The sequence below is a fragment of the Rhincodon typus genome, chromosome 7, assembly GCF_021869965.1.
Source record: "Rhincodon typus isolate 14 chromosome 7, sRhiTyp1.1, whole genome shotgun sequence".
NCBI lineage: Eukaryota > Metazoa > Chordata > Chondrichthyes > Orectolobiformes > Rhincodontidae > Rhincodon > Rhincodon typus.
In genome coordinates, this window is record NC_063338.1 from 15,251,284 (window position 1) to 15,275,615 (window position 24,332).

The following is a 24,332-nucleotide window of genomic DNA, read 5'->3' on the forward strand; positions in this document are numbered from 1 at the left end:
GTTTTGAGCCCTGTATTTGAGGAAGGATATGCTGACATTGGAGGGGGTCCAAGGGAGGTTTACAAGAATGATCCCAGGTATGAAGGGCTTGTTTTATGAGGAACAGTTGAAGACTCTGGGTCTGTACATGATGGAGTTTATAAGGATGAGGGGAACCTCATCGAAACATACAGAATATTAGAAGCTTGGATACAGCAGATGTGGAGAAGATATTTCCATTAGTAGAAGAGACTAGGACCCAAGGGCACAGCCTCAGAGTGAAGTGAAAATGCTTTAAAACAGAGATGAGAAGCTGTTTCTTCAGCCAGCAGCTGGTTAATCTGTGGAAGTCATTGCTGCAGAAGGCTATAGAGGCTAAGTGATTGAGTGTATTTAGGACAGAAATAGATCTTTATTAGTAAGAGGATTGAAGGTTATGGGGAGAAGGCAGGAGAATGGGTTTGAGAAACATATCAGCCATGATCGAATGGCGAAACAGGCTCGATGGACTGAATGGCCTAATTCTCTCCTCTGTCTAATGGTCCAATGGTCAAAAATTCTCACTGTGTTCTGCAATTCATTTCACCTAGGGTTCACTTTCTCCGTTTTCTGGGGAATTTTTAAGTCACTCCAATAGCCAATGTCTTGAAAAAGGTAGTTCATATTTTTTTGATCAGTTGCCTATTTCTTTCACAATGTGATTTTTACTTTGTATAATCGCTGGGCAGCCGAGACCCCACTCTCTCACCCCAGTAAAACATGTGGCTGGAATTGAGTAAGTGGTATTTTCTCCCAAGTGTTATGTTCAATATTTGTACCTCAACCAACACCACGAAAACAAATTGTCTAGTCATTTCATTGTCGCTGTTTATTGGACCTAGCTGTGCACGAATTGGCTGCCACATTTCTTACATTACAACAGTTCTTCCCTGTTAAAAAATACTCAACTGACCACAAAGCTCTTTTGAACATTCTATGATTTTGAAAGGTGCAATTGAATTGTCGGTTTTTTTCTCTATGTACAGATTAACTACTTAACTGCCATGAGATTCATTCCAATAGAATGAAATGTCAGTTTGCTTCTGAAATAATGTAATATTTTCCACGCTAAAGTTCAGGTCCCCTGAACTGTATTTGTGGATCAGTAATCCAGAAAGTGCTTCTGTAGTATCCATAAGGTGGCAGCATTATACACACAGCAGATGTATTAAACTCATATCATTACAAATAGCTGATAAAGTGAATTCAGATGTTCACAATGGGCTGTGAACAGTTATTCCAGGATTGCTGTTGATCTGACAGCACCCTCTCGTGAATTATTGTAGGAAGTACTTAGAATCTGCATTAATTACCGGACATGTCACAGAAGGGTTTCTCTAAGGATACAGAATATGCTGTTTGGGACTGAGGAGAAATTTCTTGACCCAAAGAATTGTGAGCCTGTGGAATTCGCTGACACAGAAAGTAGTTCAGGCCAACACAATGAAGGAATCTTCAAGAAGGAGTTAGCCATAGTTCTTAGGACTAACGGGTTGAAAGGGTGTAGGGAGAAAATGGGAACAGGGTACTGAATTGGATGATCGGCCATGATCGTGTTGAACCACAAAGTGGCTCAAAGGGCTGAATAGCCTAGTCCTGCTCCTAATTTCTATGTTTCTATATTTAACTAAGGTGAACAGAAAACCACTGAGTCTGGAAGCAGACACAAAATATAAGTTACTGGAGAAACTCAGTAGGTCTGGCAGCATTTGAGGAGAGAAGATAGAGCCAACATTTTCGGTCCAGTGACCCTTCATCAGAATCTGGAAGCAGACATGCTAAGTCGCACCTTTATAACAATGAACTAACGGAAACATTTGAGGAATTTTACCTGGAAGACAACATAGGATTGGGTCTAGGCAGCTTAATTGAGGAAAATATGCAAGCATCTTAGGGAGCTGACTCCATCACACCAATTCCAGCACATTACACTGGGATAGGCTACTCCTCTCAGGAGCAGTTGCCAATTTCAGTATGTCAGTTACTCAATTACAGCAATATTGATGTAGGATTTCTAGTTTAACTTTGGTTCTACAGATTTCCCAGTCTTCCTGGAACAAGCCAATGAAACAAGGTGAGAATACAGCAATTAGGGTGTCAAACCATGATGGGGGAAACTGGTAATAATGCTCAGTATTAACTTTGGTGAATGGGTTTGTTCAGTTTGTCAACTGAAGAACTTCTTTGCAGGAGGATGGTTGACCCTACCATGGACTGTAAACAGATTGAGAAGGAAATGGAAGGATAGCGCACCAGTGTCACAATCAAGGATGATGTCATTTGTATCACTGATCCAGGCCCTTTTAACACTGTGACAAGGTAGGGGTGAAATTTGATTGGAAAGTTTCAGACATGGAATGGGAGACAAATTGGGCATTAGATATGGAAGGCAAAGACACTGCATTTAGTGACTTAAGAGGGAGGAAAGATTGGACACTGGGGGCAAGAGAGGGAGAATCTGAGGAGAGATTAATGAAAGGTAGGTCATTTTTAGACGTGCAGAGAAATTGGTTTTGTTGAATGTTGGGATTGACACAAATTTGGCACAAATCTGCAGAACGAAATAAAGAGTCCTGATGTCATACAGGGTAGATTTTTCAATTACGTTTAAAAGATCCCTTTGAAAGGAATATGATCAAATGTCATTGTGAATCATAGTGTGATCCATTTTGTGGTGGCAGAAGCACTATACCAAAAAATAACAATGTCATAATTTAATTGATCTCCTGTGAGAAAAATTCAATTCTTTTTCAGAAATTCTTTTTTTAATGTACTCTAGAGGTGCTAAAGAGAAGCCGTCACATTTACAGTACCATAATTTTAAATTTGCTTATCTCTGCTCCTCCTGATTTGTTTGGAGAAGTATACACAGCGGTATACATAGTAGTTCATGCAGAAAAAGATGGCTTAAGACTGACCTTTCTCCCTCCTTCCTCCCAAATATCCATTCCTGTTGATAAATATTAAAATCCAGCTGATTCAAATGAGTTCATCATAAAAAAAAACTTCTTGACCCTTCTGGTTAAAAGTGCTGATGAAATGCAAAAAGGTCACCATCTCTTGTACTCATTCCATTTGCCTTTGTTTCCTTTACTACTTGTCTTTGTATTTGTTTCCAGATTTTGGTAGCTGTGGCTCAACCGATCACACTCTCACGTTTGAGTTACAAAGTTCAGGGTTGAAGTCACACTTTAAAAGTTGAGCAAAAAATTCAACTTTGTCATTACTGAAGGAGTACTCCACTGTTGGAGGTGACACGTTGCAGGCGAGTCATGAAACTGAAACCCATTTTCCTGCTTGTGTAGATGTGAATGATCCTCTGGTACTGTTTGGAAGAAGACCAGGCGAGTTATTCCTGACGTCTTGGCCAATAATTTTTGATCAATCAACATGATAAAGTCAAATTATTGCGTTGTTATCACATTGCTGTTTACAGAAGTTTGCTCTGTACAACTTGAAGCCACATTACCAACATTACAATGGGACAAATACTTTAAAAGTAATTAAGTGACTGTGAAGTGTTTATGGCAGCCAGTAGTTGTGAACAGCACAGTATAAATGTGATCTCAAAATCTCTTTCTTTTTGGTCGCTCTTGATTTTCTCTGCTCATTTTCAAATTTGTCGAGTTTCCCTGCAAATTTCTTTCACTGACCTGCTTCAACCCTCAGCAGACCACAAAACGTGTTAGGAGGGAAAACAGATGGCTAAAAGTGCACAAGTGGAAAGGTTAGCAACTTGACCAAATGTTTGACAATTTATTTGAGTAATTCCACTGGCAGGTTTCTGTAAATCGTTTGTTTAGAGATTATATTCTTGAGAGAAATATGTAGAATTTATCATTGTTTACTGGTTAAATTTAATAATATTTCAAAATTGCTGAGTTGACATTAGCTTCATTTTAGCCAATTACAAATTTTTGTCCAGATCTCTTCAGCCATACAAGTTCACACTTCTGAAATCACACTTTCAGGTGCTTTCTAAATTTATGTCGCAGTGCCAATCCATTGAACATGAGTCTTAACTATTGTTTCTTTATTCGTTCATGGGATGTGGACATCACTGGTAAGGCCAGCATTTGTAGCCCATCATAACGGTCCTTGAACTGAACAATGTACTGGGCTATTTCCAAGTGGAAAGTCCTTAACACTGATACAGCTCCCTCATAGCTAGCATTAGAGTGAACAGAACCTGTGACATTCCCGTTTATATCTATCAGCCAAGGCTCCCTGATTGGGTCTGTTAATCTGGTCCAATCAAGTCAACATGGCTGACCTCATGATAATCACTACACCTTCCCTTCTTAGAAATGCCATGCTGCTTCAGGACCAGCTTTTCTCTCATTGTGACTGAAATATCTCCATGGAGCCTGATGTCCTGTCACCAAGTCACCCTTTATTTACATGTGGAAAGTTCTTGATGCTGATCCAGCTTCCTCAGTGTCAGCTTTGAGTGAACAGAACCCTTGACACTCCTGTTTATATCTGTCAGCCAGGACTCTCTGATTGGACCAGATTAACAGCCGCAATCAGGGATCTCATATTCTATGAGGTCCAGAGATAGTAGGAACTGCAGATGCTGGAGAATCCAAGACAACAAGGTGCAGGGCTGGATGAACACAGCAGGCCAAGCAGCATCATAGGAGCAGAGAGGCTGACGTTTCGGGTCGGGACAGAAGGGTCTAGCTCCTCTGATGCTGCTTGGCCTGCTGTGTTCATCCAGCCCTGCACCTTGTTGTCTCTGTCTTCTATGAGGTCCACTTGGCTAACCTCATTACAATCACTATCCTGAGGATAGTTAAATGTCAACCATATTGTTGTGGGTCATGATCACAGACCAGAATGGGTAAGGTCACTTGTGACCAGTTGGGATATCGAAGACAATTGATGACATTTGTCACAGTCACCATTGCTGAAACTAGATTTCATTTCCACCCTTATGAATTGAATTGAATTTCAACATCTACCATTATGAAATTTAAACCCAGAGCATTAACCTGCACTTCTGGACTACGAGTTCAGTGATGTTACCACTACACCACTACCTCACTAGTTATACGAATATGTCCAAACATCTTCTGGAACTAGAACTTATATTTTCAGTAATTAAACTAAATAGGATGTTTTTTATTCAATATAATAATTTATTTCTTCTTTCACCAAGTCTACCTTCTTCCCCTCTCTCCCCCAAACAACATCCCAAAAAAGTATGTTCCAAGTATGAGAGAAAAAAAACCCAGATTAAATTATGTGCAGTTCCAAATGTGCCATGCTGCCTTTTGTATGAGATTAAATCATTCCAAAGCAGGTGAATTGAGATTCAACTGCAGGATTTGGTATTGGTTCTCCATTTCTGAAAAGTTGCATTTGCTTCAGGGAATTGGTATCCTAGGGAGGGATGTTATCTAGCTCTGTTCATAGAATAATAATCTTTTGAGTTTAGTGATTACCATAGATATCTTTGAGTTTGCCATGTGTCCCCAACGCTTAATTTGGAAAACCCTCAAGAGAATTTGCTAACTTTGTTATAAAGTAACATTTAAAGTATTCCATTTTAATTTTGGTTTACTTCACAAAAGGATCTAACTTGCAAATGGTGATATTATTTCTTATTCTTTCACAGGATGTGGTATTGCAGGCTAGACCAGCATTTATAGTCCATCCCTATGTCGACCCTCAGTGCTGTTAGTGATGGAGTTCGAGGATTTAGACTCAGTGATAGTGATGAAACAGTGCTATAATTCCAATTCAGAATGGTGTGTAGCTTAGATGGGAAGTTGAAGATGTTGGTGTTGCTGTGCTGCCCTTGCTGTTCTGGCTGGTAGAGGTTATGGTTTCGAAGCTGCTGTCGAAGGAACCTTGGTGAATTGCCACAGTGCATCTTATTGCTGGTGCACATCGCACCTACTGTGCTTCAGTAGTGGAAAGAGTGAATGTTGAAGATACTTGAATGGTGCCAATTGTGCAAGCTGCTTTGTCCTGGATGGTGTTGAGCATCTTGAGTGGTATTGAAGCGGCACTGGTACAAGCAAATGAAGAATATTTCACCATATTCACGACTTGTGCCTTTTAGCAGGTCGACAGGCTTTGTGGTAGTAGCGGGTCAGTTACTCACCACTGAATTTTTAGGTAGCTCTTACAGCCAGCTTTATGTGGCTGGTCCAGTCAGTGTCACACCCAGGGTGTTGACAGTGAGGGAATTCAGCAGTAGTAATGCCATTGTTTGTCAAGGGGTGATAGTTGAAATGTTTCCTGTTAGAGATGGTAAATGCCTAGCACTTTTATGGCAGAAGTGGAATTGAGTAATTAGAGACTATCTTTTAAAATTTAAATTGCTTTTCTTTCAACAGTCTACAGTCAGGTAATGCTCAACTCTTTCTTATTATAAAAAGGAAAAGAAAATCATTTTGTTTGAGGTCTCAAACTGACCATCTCTCAGCACCGCTGAAGCATTCCTGTTTAACGTTTTCTGTGGAGAAAGAGATGCCACTTCTTAGAGGGCAAAACTCAACAAATAATTGTGATTCTTTCTTTTCCAATGTAAATTCATTCTTAAATTGGCTCTAAACCTGTATTCTCACCTGACCTTATTTCTCCTTTGTAGTTAAACAGGAATTAACTCTGACTATGTTCTATTTTCATCACATTCCCAGTTGTTGATTTAATTAGGTTCCTGCAATGAATTATTTCTGACTCCTTCATTACAGTACGCTCATTAAGACTGGTTAATCTCAAATTGTCTTCTTAACTTGCCTCTCCTTTAGTCGATGGTTGCGTTGTAGTCCACTCACAAACAGCAGGATATGAGTCAACAGTTTGTGACTAGAATACACTGAGCTCTTCACGAAATACAGCCATAAATAGAAATTTTAAAATGTACTCATCCAAGAAACAAGTTGCTTTTTCAATGGTGCTGCTGAAAGAATAAACTAACTTGTATCATCAGGAAATCTTTTGTTTGAAAGCACCGTTTGTCTGGAATTTTGGACCAAACCTAAGCATTATTTCAGTAAGTACCTTGGAATAGAAACAAGGAAGAGACAATACTCGAAGAAGTAAAATCATTTTTTAAAAATTTTATAATGTCTATCATTGTTTCAGAAATCACCGTTACCAAAGCATTAGGTAAATATTTTTATCTGTATTGTTTTCTGGTTTGCATGCTTCCAATAGAGCCTGCTAATGTCATTCTATGATCTAAAAATGTTGAAATCCATAAATGACTGGTCCTAAGTATTCCGAACTGAAGAGATGACAGTTTATTTCCTTCATGAAATCAGTATTAGGAGTCATTTGAATTCTTTTCTAACAAGTAAAAATATTCTACTTGAAAGGGATTTATTGTGGACTGGATCTGAAACTCATGTTTAAGAACAAAACTGACTACAGATTTTGTATTTACTTATCTGTGCTCCATGGTTCATACAGTACACAGCTACTTCTGAGGCTCCTATTTCTGGTCCTTCTTTTCAAAAAGGCATTGTCACGAGATGATCGACTTTGAGTAGAATATCTCCACCTTTCTTTCCAAAGGTAACACCATCTCTTTTTCTCTGCTCTTATGAAATTTATTAACCTGGATTGGGTTCTGTGTTTACTGAATTATTTCTTCTGTTCCAACTAAATAAACATTGAGAAAGGCACCAGAAAAGATGGGAAGCAAATTACATTTTTTTTTATTCAGGACAAAACTTGAGTTACAGTCTATTGACATCATTTGTTTAGCTTCAAAAAATTAGTTAGTTTAATAAAAACAAAATATTTTAATCACTATTATACAACAAACAAAAGTATTTTTCAAGCTGGCAATGATTCATTCAATAACAAAATAATCAAGTTCTCAAAGCTCTTTGCCATTTTTAATACTGTTTCTTAACCAGTTTCTCCATGACTATACATCTCCAAACCTCTCTAGTATGATTATTACTTCTAACTCCTTTACTACAGTACCTCATTCAAACTGGCAAATATCAAATTGTTTTCATGAACCTCTCCCTTAGTTGTGGAGGAGTCCCTCTTCTGCAGCCGTGGAACAATCCCTCTTCCGCAGCTACATTGGCCCCATCCCCCACCTCTTCCTCCATTACATCGATGACTGTATCGGCGCCGCCTCATGCTCCCACGAGGAGCTCGAACAGTTCATCCACTTCACTAACACCTTCCACCCCAACCTTAAGTTCACCTGGACCATCTCCGATACCTCTCTCTCCTTCCTGGACCTCTCTGTCTCCATCCCTGGTAACCACCTGGAAACTGACATCTAATTCAAGCCCACCAACTCCCACAGATACCTAGAATACACTTCCTCTCACCCACCTTCCTGCAAGAATGCGATCCCCTATTCCTAATTCCTCCGTCTCCACCGCATCTGCTCCCAAGATGAAGCGTTCCACGCTCGGACATCCCAGATCCCAGCCCTCGACCACATCTCTTGTGTTTCCCGCACCTCAGCCCTCACACCCCCTCCCCGCAATAAAAACAAAGACAGAATTCCTATTGTCCTCACGTATCACCCCATTAACCTCCGGATTCAATGCATCATTCTCTGCCACTTCCGCCATCTGCAATCTGACCCCACTATGAAGGATATATTTCCCTTCCCACCCTTATCTACCTTCTGGAGGGACCGCTCTCTCCGCAACTCCCTCATCCGCTCCACACTCCCCACTAGCCCCACCACCCCTAGCACCTTTCCCTGCAACCGCAGGAAGTACTACACCTCACCCCTACACTTCCATCCCAGGCCCCAAGAAAACCTTCCGCATTAAACAGATGTTCACCTGCACATCCGCTAATGTGGTCTATTGTGTCTGCTGTTTCCGATGTGGCCTCCTCTACATCAGGGAGACCAAGTTGAGGCTTGGAGACCATGTCGGTTTGCGACAAATGACAACACCTCCCAGTTGTGAACCACTTCAACACCTCCTCCCACTCCCTGGAAGACATGTCCATCCTGGGCCTCCTCCAGTGTCACAATGATGCCACCCGGAAACTGGAGGAACAGCACCTCATATTCCGCCTTGGAACCCTACAACCCAATGGTCTCAATGTTGACTTTACGAGCTTCAAAATCTCCCCATCCCCGACCTCATCCCAAGACCAGACCCCACCTCCTTGACCTGTCCGTCTTCTCTTCCACCTATCCGCTCCTCCCACCTCACTGACCAACCCCCACCCCCACTTCCTACCTACACTCACCCCTACTAACTTCATTCCCGTCTCCTTGACCTGTCTGTCTTCCCTCCCACCTACCCGCCCCTCCCTCCTCACTGACCAACCCCCATCCCCACTCTCTACCTACACTCACCTGTTCTGGCTTCATTCTCGCCTCCTTGAGCTGTCTGTCTTCTCTCCACCTATTTGCTCCACTATCCAACTTCTATTACCACCTCCTCCTCTCTCTATTTATTTCAGAACCTCCTTCCCCTCCCCCATTTCTGAAGAAGGGTCCAGACCCAAAACGTCAGCTTTCCTGCTCCTCTGATGCTGCCTGTCCTGCTGTTTTTATCCAGCTCCACTCCTTGCTATCTCAGACTCCAGCATCGGCAGTTCCTACTATCCATTATTTGACTGTTGCATCATAGTCCACTCACAAACAAGCAAGGTATGAGTCTACAGCTTGTGCCTGGAATAAAGCTTAATATGTTGAGCAAAGGTTCAATGTTTACTTGCCCAAAAACATACTGAAGACTTCTATTTAGCACATTTTAGATAAAATTTTCAATTTCGGTCACAGTTAGAGTTTATCTAATTTCCAGTGCAGATGCTGAAATATTAAATCTGCCCATTAATGTGGAATCTGGTGTTAAATACCTTGAGAATTACCTGCAGCAGAAGTGGTGGAAAAATATTGTTTCTGTTTCTTCAATCCCTTTTAGAGAAGATTACATTTACCTTATTTCTGGAGATGTACATGGTCCAGAGCAGTCATTTCATCATCACTACTACAACAGTTTGCACTAAGTGTGGTCAGCAAATAGTCAGTTAACTTTGTTCAATGTGAAATTCGGCAGAGAGTTCTATTCTAACTCACTTCCAGGAATTCACTTTCAGTATTTTCCTATGCCAAACCAAAAAAGTTGACCATTTCAGCAATTGAAAGAATGGATCTCACCATTTTCATAAATGGCTAAAAGAAAACTTGAGCAATTATGACAAAACATTCGCTAGTCATGTAGGAGCATTATAATTTGCAGTTATATTGTACCTTTAACATGGAAGAATGTAAAATGGTGCAATAACAAGACCATTAGGAAAAAAAGATGCAGATCCAAAGGGTTAAGAAGGATAGCCAAATGTTTTAAATGAGGACCTTAAAGAGAGAAAGGAGGCAGTGGCAGAAGTATTTAAAGAATGTTGAATCTAGCTGTTTAAGTCATTGCATCAAAGATGTGGAGAATGAAACGGGAATTTACCCAAGGCTGGAGTTGAGAAGAATGAGTGAGATTGGACTACTCCAACAGGAAGTTGAAAAGATGGGAGAAATGGTGTTAATCTGAGGGTAATCATTTTATATTTCAAGTTTTGTGGTACTGGAATCCATAAGACCACAAGACATAAGGTCCATCAAGTCAACTCCAACATTCAATGAGATTACTGCTGATCTAATCATCCTGAATCCCTCTTTCCTACCTTGATCCCTCGATTCCCTTAGTGATTAGAAATCAGAGTACCTCAGCTTTGAATATACTTAAATGACCTAGTCTTAACAGCCCTCTGTGGTGAAGAATTTTACAGATTCAGGGAGAAAAGTTCATCCTTATCTTTGCCCTAAATGTACTCCCTTGTACTCGGGGAGAGTTGGTTGGATTAGAGTAATACATCTGTGTATATTTGTTTGGGAAAAGAATACAGCAGCAACATTTTAGATAAGCTTCAGTTTATGGCGCGTGAAGAGTGATAAGGATAACATTGTATAATAGAGGAGGAGAGACACATTTGATTGTTTTAATTAGTGCTTACTGGATGGATAATGAAATGGAGGCTGAAGAGGGTATTTTTCTGATGGAGAGGATATGGTGTCAGATATGTATTGGGATTAAATTGGGACACCATGCTTTCAAAACTGAAAAAAAAGCCTATACTCGTACAAAGTCGATGGATGTAGTCAGTGATGATGGAATGGGGATTATCTTTTCTGTTCTGAACCTCTCCTCTAGCAATATCCCTGAAGTCTAGCAATTTATGCATCAAAGAAGGGAGCAGATGAAGCATACCTCAGTTAATATGTTTAACTAGGGGCTGTCTCTGCTGTGAATTATGTATAACAGTCATCAGGAGTTTTACGCAATCAAATACTCACACGCATGCTTCTGTACAAAAGTGCAATTGCAAACTTCACATTGGTTAAGCTAAATTATTACATCTACTTGTCATGCATCCAATTTCTACACAGATTAAATGTAGACACCAACTCACACAATTCTGAGGACTTCCCTCACATATCTCAATTTCATAACTTAAAGCTTTGATCCAGATTACCTTGAGTGGATCTACTTAGCTGTGAATCCCTAAAACATTCACAACCAATAAATTGCTCCTGAACTCCTGTAAGTTGAACAGCAGTTGTTTTAAAACCATGAGTTGCTTTGTGTCATATACAATTCTGCATTGGATTGCAAATTGCATGTCTGAGTGCAAATTGTATACCATATTTTGCATAGCACCAATGGAAGTAGTTTTACAGCACTGACAACTGATCACTTCATACACTTAATCTGCAATTGTTTGCATGCAAATGTTAGTCTGACAAACAAAAGTAAGAAGAAATTAAATAAAATTGCTGTCACCTCTCCAAAGATGCACTTGAACAGATAAATGAACTGAGACAGTTGTACTTGTATGGTTCGTGAAATTTTTAAAAATATCAAAGCGAATGCTCTATTATCTGAACACAAATAGTGGTAATACTAATGGTTGCTACTAATAATAACAGAACCAAGGTGAGTTGCTCATTCACTCACCAGAGAGATATATCGGTAATAAAAAAGGAACACAGGTGGAACCACCAGAGATGAGATACAAAGGTCTTCGGAGCTCTTATTTCATGGATCCACTCATACTGATGTAGACCAAGATTGTTATTTTTCAACAATCTACAATTAATTCAATCTTATCATTTATAATGTGTTTATCATTTATAATTATCTTATTTTGTGTTTAATTTATCATAAAATAACCATCAAACTATATGAGAAGATAATAAAACTTTTATAAAATTTCTAGTTTCAAACACTGCAATGAGAATGTTCAAAATAAGCTGTCAAGCAATTACTTGCACACTTGACTCAGTCACGAGTAGCTAAATAGGGAACAGAAAGCTGGCATTGGCATTTGAGACAGGTATTGATGCTTTGAAACTGGCTACTCATGCATTGGCATTAGCAACTGATACAAATGCTGTCAATTTACAATTAATGACCAGTAATCAATACCTGTGTGTCTGGTATTGGCACAAACCTTAATAGTTATCGTTCAAAATCTAGTAGTGACCCAGGTTTCAAACTGAATAGTAATTTTAATTGTTTGAAATTTGCTCCAGTTATTTTTTCTATTAGTCATCCTCACTTTTGCCTGTTACTACAGACTGAAAATGGCAATTATGAACCAACCCTCATACAGTGTACCTTCAGAAGAACAGTTTTCATTTACTATTCAGATTTATTGGGTTGGATATTCATATGGTGGCAGGAAAATGCAGAAGGGTTCCTGGTTAGAGATTTGCAATCAACAGAAGAACACATTTCCTAAAGGTCCTTCTGAAATTAATGTATAATCTGATAATTACTTTCCATCTTCATTTCTTGGCCACAGCCAGCAAGGTTGAGAGACTGGCGACCTAGCAGGCAAGTGGGCCATCAGCACCATCCTGAAGAAAGGCCAAAGGAAGATAAGGGAGGCCAGGAATTGTGAGAGGAAGATTAGAGTGGAGAACCTGGGAAAGTTTGAGGGTTGAAACTCCTTCTCATTGCCTCTTCTGCTGAGTTATGAAGTATAAACAAATTACCTTCATAGTTCACAAAGAGTATATAAAATAAAGAGGAAAGTTCATTCTTTAAAAACACAGACTTTGTTGATGCAAAACACATGAAATCATTTTTTGCTCCATTCAAATCTTCAGTCTTCATTGAAGTTGGGATTATAAACAGTGGTGGTTGCCTTCTGAAACAATGGATTGTCAGCCTAGTAGGAACACACATCATAGCAAAAAAAAATTAATTTTTGAAATGTGGCTTAATTAATATTAAATAGATTTCAAGTACAGGAACAAGCCATTTAACCCAACCATATACTGCATTCAATGTCTATTATCTGACCCAGGAAAATAATTTGAGGAGCCAAGACAAAGCTAACCGGGCAATTTCGTCCACCCCTGTCTCAAATGAATCAATAAAGACGCTAGATATGGAAAAGTTGTTCCATCCACCCTTCCTTCCATTTTGGACCAATCTGACTCACTTCCAGTTGATCATGTTGACCTATTTTGCTTTCAAAACTCGGAATTTCCTACGGAATCTAATAGATAGTTGTACAATATTCTACATATATCTATCCAGCCCTCACTTTAAAGTCTACGTTCTGTCAGAACATCATCATCAATAGCAAGTTGAGTTTAAAATTTGAATGTCTTGTGGCGCAACCTTCTCTTGTGCCGCATCATTCTGTGAATTCATGATTTTATGATGCCTCTTGCCTGAATGAATAGAAATTCAACCAATGGGATTTTAATGAGTTTTGATTCACAGTTTCAATTGCCCAGGGCTCATTTCCAGTGCACCAGGTGAATTCCTGAACTCGCACTGCTGCTCATCAGCCAACATTAGCATGGAGTTCACATCAAAGCCCTGAGGATGGGCTGACTCGATTAAAAGTGAACTGAAACTTTGGAATTTTAGTCTGAAAAATACAGCTGTCTTCACAGCAATGGAGGAATGGGAGAAGAAGATGCAGCCTCTTGTGCCTTTCCTGTCATTCAAAGGATCACGACTGATTTTAACTCCAACAAGCCCCCAGGTTCCATATCCTTGTTCAGCAAAAGTACATTGATCTGTTTTGTAATTATTAATTAAGTATCAATTGTTTTTTTGTTGGCAGAGAGCTCCACATTTCTACCATTCTTTATTTGCTGAAGTCTTTACTAACTTTTCTTTCGAATTTTAAAATTTTACGTATACATGCACACAACAATCAACAACACAGAAAAAACTGAAATTCTCAATCATCTGTATTTTAGGGAGTGCAAGCCTAGTTTATGCAATCTCTCCTAATTATCTAAAACTAGAAGCCTTTGCTTACATTCTGGTGAGTCTGTGCTATACACCTTCAAAGGCCATTTTATTCCAATTTAAGGTATGGTGCTCAGAAGTGTACACTGCACTCCAGGTACATTGAAATTACCGATGCAGCTGCAATAAAAGCTGCTCTTCTTTTTTTATCTTCTAGTCTTCCAGTTAAAACGTTGAAAATTTCATGAGCCTCTTAGATTTTTTTCTGGACCTGATGACTACATTTTAGTACGTGGACCCTGAAATCTCATAGATCCTTCCCTGTTTAAATACGGCACAGATTGAAACCTATCGGTCAAAAAATTGGAAAGATCACTCATACCTGCACTGTCATCTCTCTGTCTATATTAATATCTCTCTAATTTTATGCACTGGCTGCACTTATTACTGTTACACCAACTTTTATGTTATCAGCAAACTTGAATACATACTCTCTATTGTGTTGTCTAAAGTTAATAAATAATTTGAATAGCTGAGCTCTGAGCCCTGTTTTCCTTGTGGGACACAATCTGTCAATTCATTCCAATTTCAGCAAATACCAACTTCCACTGTTCTCTGTCTTCTACTGTTGAACTAATTTGTCCTTGATTCGATGAACTCTAAATTTAGTTAAAAGTCTCTTAGGTGGAGCCTGATTGAATGTTTTCAGAAAGTAAAACTGACAATCATAAAAATTACCCTGACTACTATTTTAGTTCCTACCACAAAAATGAGCTATTTTGTTAATCAGACATGATTCACCCTTTACAAATTCTTGTTGGTTCTCTGAAACTCAAAGTTATCCAAGTGTTCAGTCATTAAATATAGATTCAAATGACTTGCCCACAAGCAGTGTTAAACTAACAACTCTATTGTTTCCCTTTCTTATTTAATTAAACTATTTTCAACAATAAATATGGGCATAGAATTTGCACAAGCAGCATGGAACGCAATAGTCCAAACAGAGCAATGGCCCAATGAGCAAATATTGATCATACTGCTGCTTTGGAACCAATTGGGAATCACATCCAGTAAGGTGAAAGGTGCACTGTTGTTCAGAAGGGTCTTGTGGTGCAGTGGCAGTGTCCCTACCTTTGGACCAGAAGGCCCAGGTTGAAGTCTCACCTGCTTGAGGTGTGTCATTACATGTCTGAACAGGTTGATTGAAAAACATCACCATAGTGGCTCATTGGTAACAATCTTTCCTCTGAGCCAGAAAGCTGTGGGTTTACTTTTCCCCCTGAAGACTTCTAGATTGGCGCATTGGAGGTGCTGTGTTTTGCATTAGATGTTAAACCAAGGTGTTATCTGTCCCTCAGATGGATGTGTAAAGATCCCACAACAATATTCCAAAGAGAAGCAAGGGAGATCACTCCAGTGCCCTGGACAATAATTATGTCTCAAACAACACGACGAAAAATGGGCAATTAGGAACTGGCAATAAATGATGACCGGCAGCAACATCCACATTCCGCAAATGAGTGAAAAAAAGATGATTTGGTTATGAGAACATTGCTCTGTCAGGTGTAGCTTTGCAAAAACTGTCTTTCACTGTTGCTACAAGTGACTAGACTAGAACAGTAATTCAGTCTATAAATTATGATTGGACATCCTGCGGTCTTTCTTTTATTACATGAGTAAACAGTATTGTTTACATCTGTTAAATCTGTAGCGTATTTATAGTTCTTTTCAGACAAACCAAAAGTACTACAAACTAATTGCAGTTTTAAAAAGACTCTGTACTTATGTGGCTGCTTGAAGATGAGAAATGAGATAAGAAGAAAGGTTCATAGCATCATAGAATATTTACAGTGTATGAAGTTATTTGGATCTGTCTGCAACAGCACTTTACTTGATACCATTCTCTTGCCTTTCCCTCATAACCCTGTGCCCTATTCCTTTTAAAATAACAGTCTAACTCCTTTTTGAATGCATAGGTTGAACCTGCCTCTCTCACACACTCAGCCAGTGCATTCCGTAACTTTACTCAGTTTGTGATGTATCTTTTTTCTCACATTGCATTTGCTTCTTTTATCAGTTGCTTTATATCTGTGCTTTCATGTTCTATTCCCTTTGAGGAGTGAGAACAGCTTCTCCCTATCCACACTGTCCAGACCCATCATGATGTTGAATAGCTGTTTCAGATCTCCTCTCAGCCTTTCTTTCTCCAAGGAAAACTGTCCTAACTTCTCCAATCCATCTTCATAACTCTGGAACTATGCTTGAAAAATTTTTTGCACCCTCCCCAAAGCCTTCATATCCTTCCTAAATTGTTGTGCCCAGAAATGATTGGAATATTCCAGCTAAAGCCAAACTAGTTCCTAATACGGATTCAGCATCATCTCTTTGTCCTTCTAAGTTTCATATCATCCAAAAATGTTTAAATTTTCCCCCTTACACCAAGAATTCAGTCATTACTATATATCAGGAAAAGCAGGGGTCCTAACATTGACCTATGGAGAACTCTGCTCCAACCTTTCTCCTGCTGAACGACATCCATTAACCACTACTGTTTCCTGCCACACATCGATTTCCATATCCATGTTGCTTATTTTTTTTTAATTGGAGAGCTATAAATTTGCTGTCAGGTCTGTTGTATGGCACAGTACTTATTGCCAATCAATAGTCCATGTGCATCAACAGCATTGCCCTCATTGACACTCTGTTTACTCAAAAAACTTCAGCATCTCAGTTAAACACGAAGTTTCCTGAAGAAAGACATGCTGGCTTTCCTGAATTAAGCAACATTTACCCATGTGACTATTAATTCTATTCTAACATACTGTTTCTGAAAACTTTCCCACCACTGATTTTGAACTGACTGATATGTAATTGCTGGGTTAATCTTTACACCATTGACATTCGTAATTCTGCAGTTGTCTGGAAGTAGCATGACTAAACAAATATTCTTGTGCAAAACATTCATACTCAAGCAGTTGTTCATATGCGTTCCAGTGTCACATGAACAGAGATTTCCAATTTAAAAAATGAGACAGCCATTGGAGAAAAAAATATCACCTACAAATATAATGCATTAAAATGTGTGGAGACATTTAACAGGCAAAAGTCCAAATGTACTGTTGACATGGGATGGTTTCAATGGGAGACTGGTATTGCTGTTTAACAATGTATTGGTTTGTCAAAAAGTGCAAATAATCATTTCTACGTACTTCATTCCACTTTGATTTTGCTCGCTCCTTTTCAAATTTTTTATATTCTCTTCTGTCGTAGAGTTCAGTCACCAGTTTCCAGATTAGGAGAATTGCCAATCCAATCAAAAGCACACCAACCACTCCACCAGCAACAATAGCAATGACATTTGGAGGCTTAGGACATTCTGAAATTATGAAATCGAAATAGTGGTTCACAGATGCAAGTCAAATGATTGGAGCATCCTTGTGTATATGTCAATAGAATCTGTGATTGATCATATAACCATCCAAATGCAATTCTTACAAGTGCCTTCCCCAAGAATTCCATGAGTGTATTGGCGAAGAAAGTGAGCACTTTATAATTTCTGCAGTACCAGTGTTGGTTTCATAGAAAAAATCAAATGGTTACAGCAGTAAGTGACCATTCAACTGACTGTGCCTGTGCTGGCTCTCTGAAGAAGCAATTCACATCATGCAACTCCCAAGCCTTTCTCCTGTTCCCTGTGGAGTTTGTGTTGAAATGGGGTCTTTGACATTGAATTGTGTCATGTGTCAGCATGGAGGGCATGAGAGGTCATTGGTGTGAATTGGGGAACATGTGTTGGCGTGTATGGGCATGGGAATTAGGTGGAAGGAATTTGAAAGGGTGTAAAGGAGTGAGGGCTCGAGGTCCTAATGCTTAAGAAAACAAGTGGCCTCAAGTTGGACAGAACTGAGGCAGATCTTTAAATGCTTGGCAGCCATTGTTACTGTCTCTGGCCTGCAGCAGGCCAGGCACCAACCAACACCCACCAGGCCACAAAATGAACATCAAGCCATTCAGGGACTTTTTGCTGAGGCATAAATGTTGAGCCAGGTAATTTCCCGACTTGAGCTAGTCACCTCAGGAGTGAAAAACCCAATGAATGAGATGAAGAAAAGGTTAATAGTTTTGGTATTGCAACTGTGTTGATTCCATACTCAAATTTACGCATTTAGTGTTTCAAAGGCAATGTTGGGGAAAGCACAGGTTTATCTTTAAGTACTTATACCCATGCAGAGTATGGTTCACAATTGTCTTCCACTTCCATTATTGTTATTTGCTCAGATTGTATCAAAAGGAGCTTTAAAAGCAGAAATAATTCACCAGACTCAATGAACCTTGCATATTTGAGAAAACAAAATGAATTACTCACCAGGGTTTAACCTGGGACTATCCATTGTCATCGACCAGATGGATATATTCACTGATCCAATGGATATCAAGGTTCCCTCGTGGCCCAGTGAAATATTGGTTCAATAAAGAACAAAAACTGTAATAATGCTGTATTAAGCATATCTGTCTACTTGTACACTTCTGTTGCCTTTGATTTTTCAAGGAAGGACAATTACACAAACCTGTTTGCTTCTTGATAAGCACATGATACTGTGAAACCCCATCTAACTCCTTCATCACAAAATTCATCCAGCAGTTCTTGGAGTCTTTCTCTTTACATGCATTCTCTTCTTCCAGTTCTTCCTTTAACTCATGTTTTATATTGACACATGCAAAAGAGCAGTTTTCCTTGAATGGGCCACTCGAAAATCCAAGACACTCAATGCAATGTCTGTCTCAAATAAAATGAGAAGTGCTACAGTCACAAACCTTACTCTCATTACTCCATTACAGTCTAAGATAGGTCACTGATCTGTGCCTGCTCTCTCTCTCTCTTTTTAAAGTATTTTAAATATAAGCAAATGAATTTTATGAGTTTCATTATATTTGCTGAGCCCAAAATATCATAGCAGCAAGGCCTTAATAGGGTAGGAAAATCCACAAGTGTGGAACTGTAAAGTTGCAATTTATCATAGTGTCAATTCCTCTCTATCAATAAGAAATACTTTTTGAGGAATGAGCCATTCGTTCAACTGCACAGAAACAGCCTCCTATTTTCCACCTTTTTAAACGAGTTTATTTCTGCTACCCACATGTTATTGTGAACAAATCCCACCTATCACTCTGTACTTACTTATTCACATTGGATAACAGTCCAGCCATGCCTCAATTTTATAATACTATCTTTACTTTCAAATGTATGCATGGCCTTATATCTTTCTTACCTCTGTGTTCCCCTACATGTCCAGTTCTAGCTCTTGAGCAGCCCTGATTAAATTGATGGTCACGTGCCAAGCTCTGCAGTTTCCTCCATCAACTGCTTTGCATGTTGCGTTCTCTCTTCTCCTTTAAAGACACTCCTTAAAACTGACCTCTTTGACCTCTCCCAATGCCCCCTTTAAATATGAAACAAGAGGAGGCCATTTGGCCCCTTAAGCACATTGTTCAATAAAATTAAGGCTTACCTGGTTGTGGCGTCAATTCCACTTTTCCACTTCATAACCCTTGACTCCCTTATGGATAAAATATCTATCTAGCCCTCATATATAATCAATGACCCAGCCTCTGCTGCACTTTGTAGAAGAGAATTCCAAAGATTAATGGCCAACTGAGAGTAGAAATTCCTCTCCATCTCTGTCTTAAATTAGAGACTCCTTTTTTTGAACCAAGATTCTCTTCCCAGTTTGAGAATAACAGTGAATGCAGGAGAAATCGGAGCAGGGAAACTCCCAGCCTATGAAGATGGGAAGGCCTATTGGATCTTGTGGCAAACAGACAGCCTACTGGAATTAGGATGCAGCATGAGGAATTCACCAAAAGCTGTCAGCAAATTAGAGACTAGTGACTCCATAACTTGATAGAGGCTACGGCTACTTTTAGGACATGATGATCCAGACTCCCGGGATGGGGAACAGCCACAACAAGTTGTGAACGGCCATATCTTTTCCCAAGGTCCATTGGCAGAATTGGGCAGAGATTAGTTGAGTAGACTTGACGTATTAAGATTTTCTAAATATCTTGCTACTACATCCTTAATAATGAATTCCAGCATTTTCCCGAAGACAAATGTTCAACAGAAGTTGCTGGAAAAGCTCAGCAGGTCTGGCAGCATGTGTAGGCTGAGCTTTTCCAGCTCCTTCTATTTTTGTTCCTGATTTACAGCATCTGCGATTCTTTCCGTTTTTATTCAAATAATAACCTACTTAGCCTATCGTTTCCTGCTTACAGTCTCCCTTCTTTCTTTCTTAGAGAAGTGACATTTGGAGTTTTTAACTCACAAGAAACTTCATAGATTCAAAGTATTCTGGAAGATTAAAAGAACATTTGGAAGATGACAATCTATGTATCCACTATTTTTCCACCACATTCTTTTAAGGCATGGGCCATCAAGTCCAGTTTATATGTTTGTAGAATACTTACTGTCTTGTTTTCATGTTTCTTCCTAGTTTACTCTCAGTCTAATTTCTCTCTTCTTCGGTTATCCTTTGCTGGTTTCTAAAATTTTCCTAATTTTCTCGAATACTGCTAATCTTGACCTCATAATAGACCATTTATTTCAATTTGACAACATCTTTAACTTCCTTAGCCATGGATGATGCAACCTTCTCCTTTGTTAATGATATATATATTTTATTCAGAGTTTTGAAACATCTCATGAATTCTGCCACTCTTTATTTGCTGCCTTCCCCTATAACCTATTTTACCAATTCACCAAGATTAAGGTTGCTCACCCTCAAACTGAATGGTGAAATTTGATTGTTTTATGACCTCTCTTGCCAGAGGATCCCTCACAATAAAATCATGAATTAGTCCTGTCTCAGTACACATTGCCGAGTCCAACAGTTCTTTCGAACAATATGTTCTGGAACCAACCCAGAAAGCAACAATTTATAAATCACACAGAAGGTAGATCAGATAAGAATGGCAGATTTCCCTCCCTAAAGGGCAACAGTGTACTAAATGAGCTTTTAACAACAATCAGTGACAGCTAGTGGCACCATTATTGAGACGACCTTTATAATTGAGATTTATTAATTGAGTTCAAATTTCTGTCATGCAGCTATCATCGTGGGAATTGAACCCATGCCCCTGAGCATTTGCCTTGGTCGATCATTATTGAATGATATCACCTCTGCACCACCATCTCACTGCCTCCATTATTTCTTGATTTATACTCTGTTCCATTACTTGCCAATTGTTCAAGGGCTTTTCAATACTCCCACAAATGACTTCCTTTCCTTGCTATTTTTTAGCTGTATCTGAATGATATCCAATCTTGTTCCTCTGAACAAAGATCATTTCTTACTGTTATACTGATCTCATGATTTATTACCATACTTCTCATTGTTTCTTCCTGTTCTATCAGTTACACCCTGTGACATGCTTCGAATGTTTTATTGCATTAAAGAAGTGTCTTTTTTTAATTGCAAATAAAGCAAAGGACTATGGATGCTAGAGATCAGAAATAAAAATGATACAGAAGCTCAGCAGATCTGGCATGTGGAGAGAGAAATTAATCTTCTGGAAATTGAAGGGGGCAGGGAAAGTGTTTGTTTTACGCTGGAGAAAAAGGGGTAAGGAGGAACAAGTGAAAATGTTTGAGAATGCGACTTAGAGCAAAAGGCAAAAGGAGTAATTGTTAAGAGCAGAAATTAGGTCAGCTCTATCCACAAATCCATGCAAAAAAGATACAGAGTTGGTGGGGGTGTAATCAAAATGAAGGATTGAGTTCATGGTTTGAAAATGTTGAACTCAATGCTGAACTCTCAAGGCTGAAAGTGCAGTGGTAATATGTAAAGAGTCAGATTTAAAATTGCTCCTTCTGCTTGTGTTCAGCTTTGCTAGATTATCACAAGCAGACCTAGGATAGAAATGTTAGCATGAGAGCAAGATGCTGCATTAAAAAGGCAAGCAACAAGCGGTTCATGGTCATTCTTGTGACCAGAACAGTGCTGTTCCACAAAGCAGTCACCCAGTCTGCATTTGGCCTCATCAATGTAAAGGAGACCATGTTGTGAGCAGTGAATACATCAGACTAGATTGAAAGAAGGTATGTGTGGGGTCTTGGCTAGTGAGAAAGGAGGTAAAAGGGTAAGTGTTACACTACTTACAATTGTGTGCAATGATGCCAATGGGGATGAAAAGGTGTTTGGAGTGGCCCAATGTGGTGCAGATGGAACAGGCCATCGGGAACGCTAACAAGGGAGAGGAAGATCAATTTGGTTATGGCATTTTGTTGAAAGTGGCAGAAATGGCAGAGGATGATCCTTTGAATGCAGAGTCTGGTGGGGTGACAAGTGAGGATAAGGAGAACCCTATCGTTGTTCTGGGAGGGAGGAGAAGGAGTGAGAATAGAATTGTGGGAAATGGCTAAAGGCCCTGTCAGCTACAGTGGGAATATCCTTGGCTGAGGAAAAAGAAAAACATGTTGGGAGCATCCCAGGAGAAGAGGGTATCAACAAAATAGATACAGTTGTAACAGAGAAACTGGGAACATGGAATGGAGTCCTTACAGGAAGCAGGATGTGAAAAGTGTAGTCGAGGTAACTATGGGGTTTAGAAGATTGTGGTGGGTCTTGGAAATGGAAACTGTAAAGTCAAGGAAGGGGAGAGAAGAGTCAAAGATGGACCAGATGAAGGTGAGAGAAAGATCGAAGTTGGAAGTAAAACTGATTAAATTTCCCAATTCTAACTGACAGCAAGAGGCAGCACCAACGGCATCATCAGTGTATTGGAGAAAGAGATGCAGGAGAAAGTGCAAAGAAATTAGACCAGTTTTTCATCCAGTTGATTCAGCATCAATATTGATGGCTAGAGACAGTTTGAGAGTTTGTCACGTACTGAAGATTTATACGATAACCACATTGAACTATCTTCAGCAAGTTTCAATTAATTTAGGTATGAAATGATAAAACCACATCTTGCCAAAATAGAGGCAGATGAGTCAAACACATTTTCATTTGAAATTTGCAAAATAATTTCAAAGTTATCCCAATTAGTGATACACAGCAGGATTTCATGCCTTGAATTAAAAATTTAATCAGCTGTTAGGAATTTCTTCTCCAGTAAACATGTTTGTATTGCTCTCCACTTTAAAAAAGGTTTAAAACAGAAATGTTCTGAGTGCACCAAGACTGACTGATCAACATTTCTAAACAAAAGATAAGCAAACTCCTCACTTTCCAAAAAGGGTTCCAACCCGAAAGATTAACGTTTTGTTTCAAATCTGCAATAAAGTGACACAATTTTTCAGGATTTTTTTTAACTGTCGAACATTTGCAGAAGTGGTGAATCTTTTTTTCTCAGAAATTCTCCAGATATGAGATTTAAAGCAGGTTAAATTGTAGCTTCTTGTTTTAGAAATTTGGCAAAACCTCAGTCAAAATCTTAAGGATCAGCAACTGCCGACCCAATTTTTTTTCCCTTCACCTTCCCTTCATGCTGTAGGCTGTACGTTTAAAATAATCTTTGGTTTCTCACAGGCCATGTCTTCACTGACACATTCAGTCGAATACTTACACATAGGTGGGGCATGGAGATGGACAGCCAGGGCATTCTTTGCAGAATAGGGGCTGATAACCGGCAATACATTTACACTGGTTACATGTGCAATTTCCTCTTCCACTGCAAGTAGTACTGTTTCTGGTCTCCTTGCATTGCTCATCAGCATTTGCACACTCGCACGCAGTTCCTCCAAAGCCTTTGTCACAGAGACATTTACCACAATCACATTGACCATGACCTGAAGGATAAAGTAAGAGACAAAAACGAATAAGTTACTGGTTGGTGCCTTTTCAGCCTCCTCTGCAACTGTATTAATTTATTATGACAGCATGTTCTTTTCCACATGGCACAAGCACCAGCACTAGCAGCAAACATAATCCACAAAGTACCAGTAATTGCACCATCACATGCCGATGATGCTCCAGGGAAAATCACTGTTTCCAAACAGTCCCTGCATTGTCTGTCAGCCAAATACAAAATCGCACTAATTTTTAGTGAAAGACACATTCTCTGTGCATCAGTGACCCCTGTTCAGCAGGCCTG

General features: G+C 39.3%; 2 protein-coding genes across 3 annotated transcripts in view; both read right to left on the bottom strand.

The window, feature by feature from the left end:
- The window catches only part of adarb1b (adenosine deaminase RNA specific B1b), a 614,030-nt gene that overhangs the window by 490,903 nt on the left and 98,795 nt on the right, over positions 1-24,332 (bottom strand). The window lies entirely within an intron of this gene.
- The window catches only part of LOC109915473 (integrin beta-2-like), a 32,106-nt gene continuing 19,980 nt past the window's right edge, over positions 12,207-24,332 (bottom strand). The window contains exons 11-14 of the mRNA XM_048599473.1: positions 23,805-24,027; positions 18,809-19,017; positions 17,450-17,616; positions 12,207-13,197 (exon numbers count right to left, since the gene is read on the bottom strand). Of these exons, the coding sequence (XP_048455430.1) occupies positions 13,132-13,197; positions 17,450-17,616; positions 18,809-19,017; positions 23,805-24,027 (665 nt within the window). The 3' untranslated portion in view covers positions 12,207-13,131. The remainder of the gene's footprint in view (positions 13,198-17,449; positions 17,617-18,808; positions 19,018-23,804; positions 24,028-24,332) is intronic.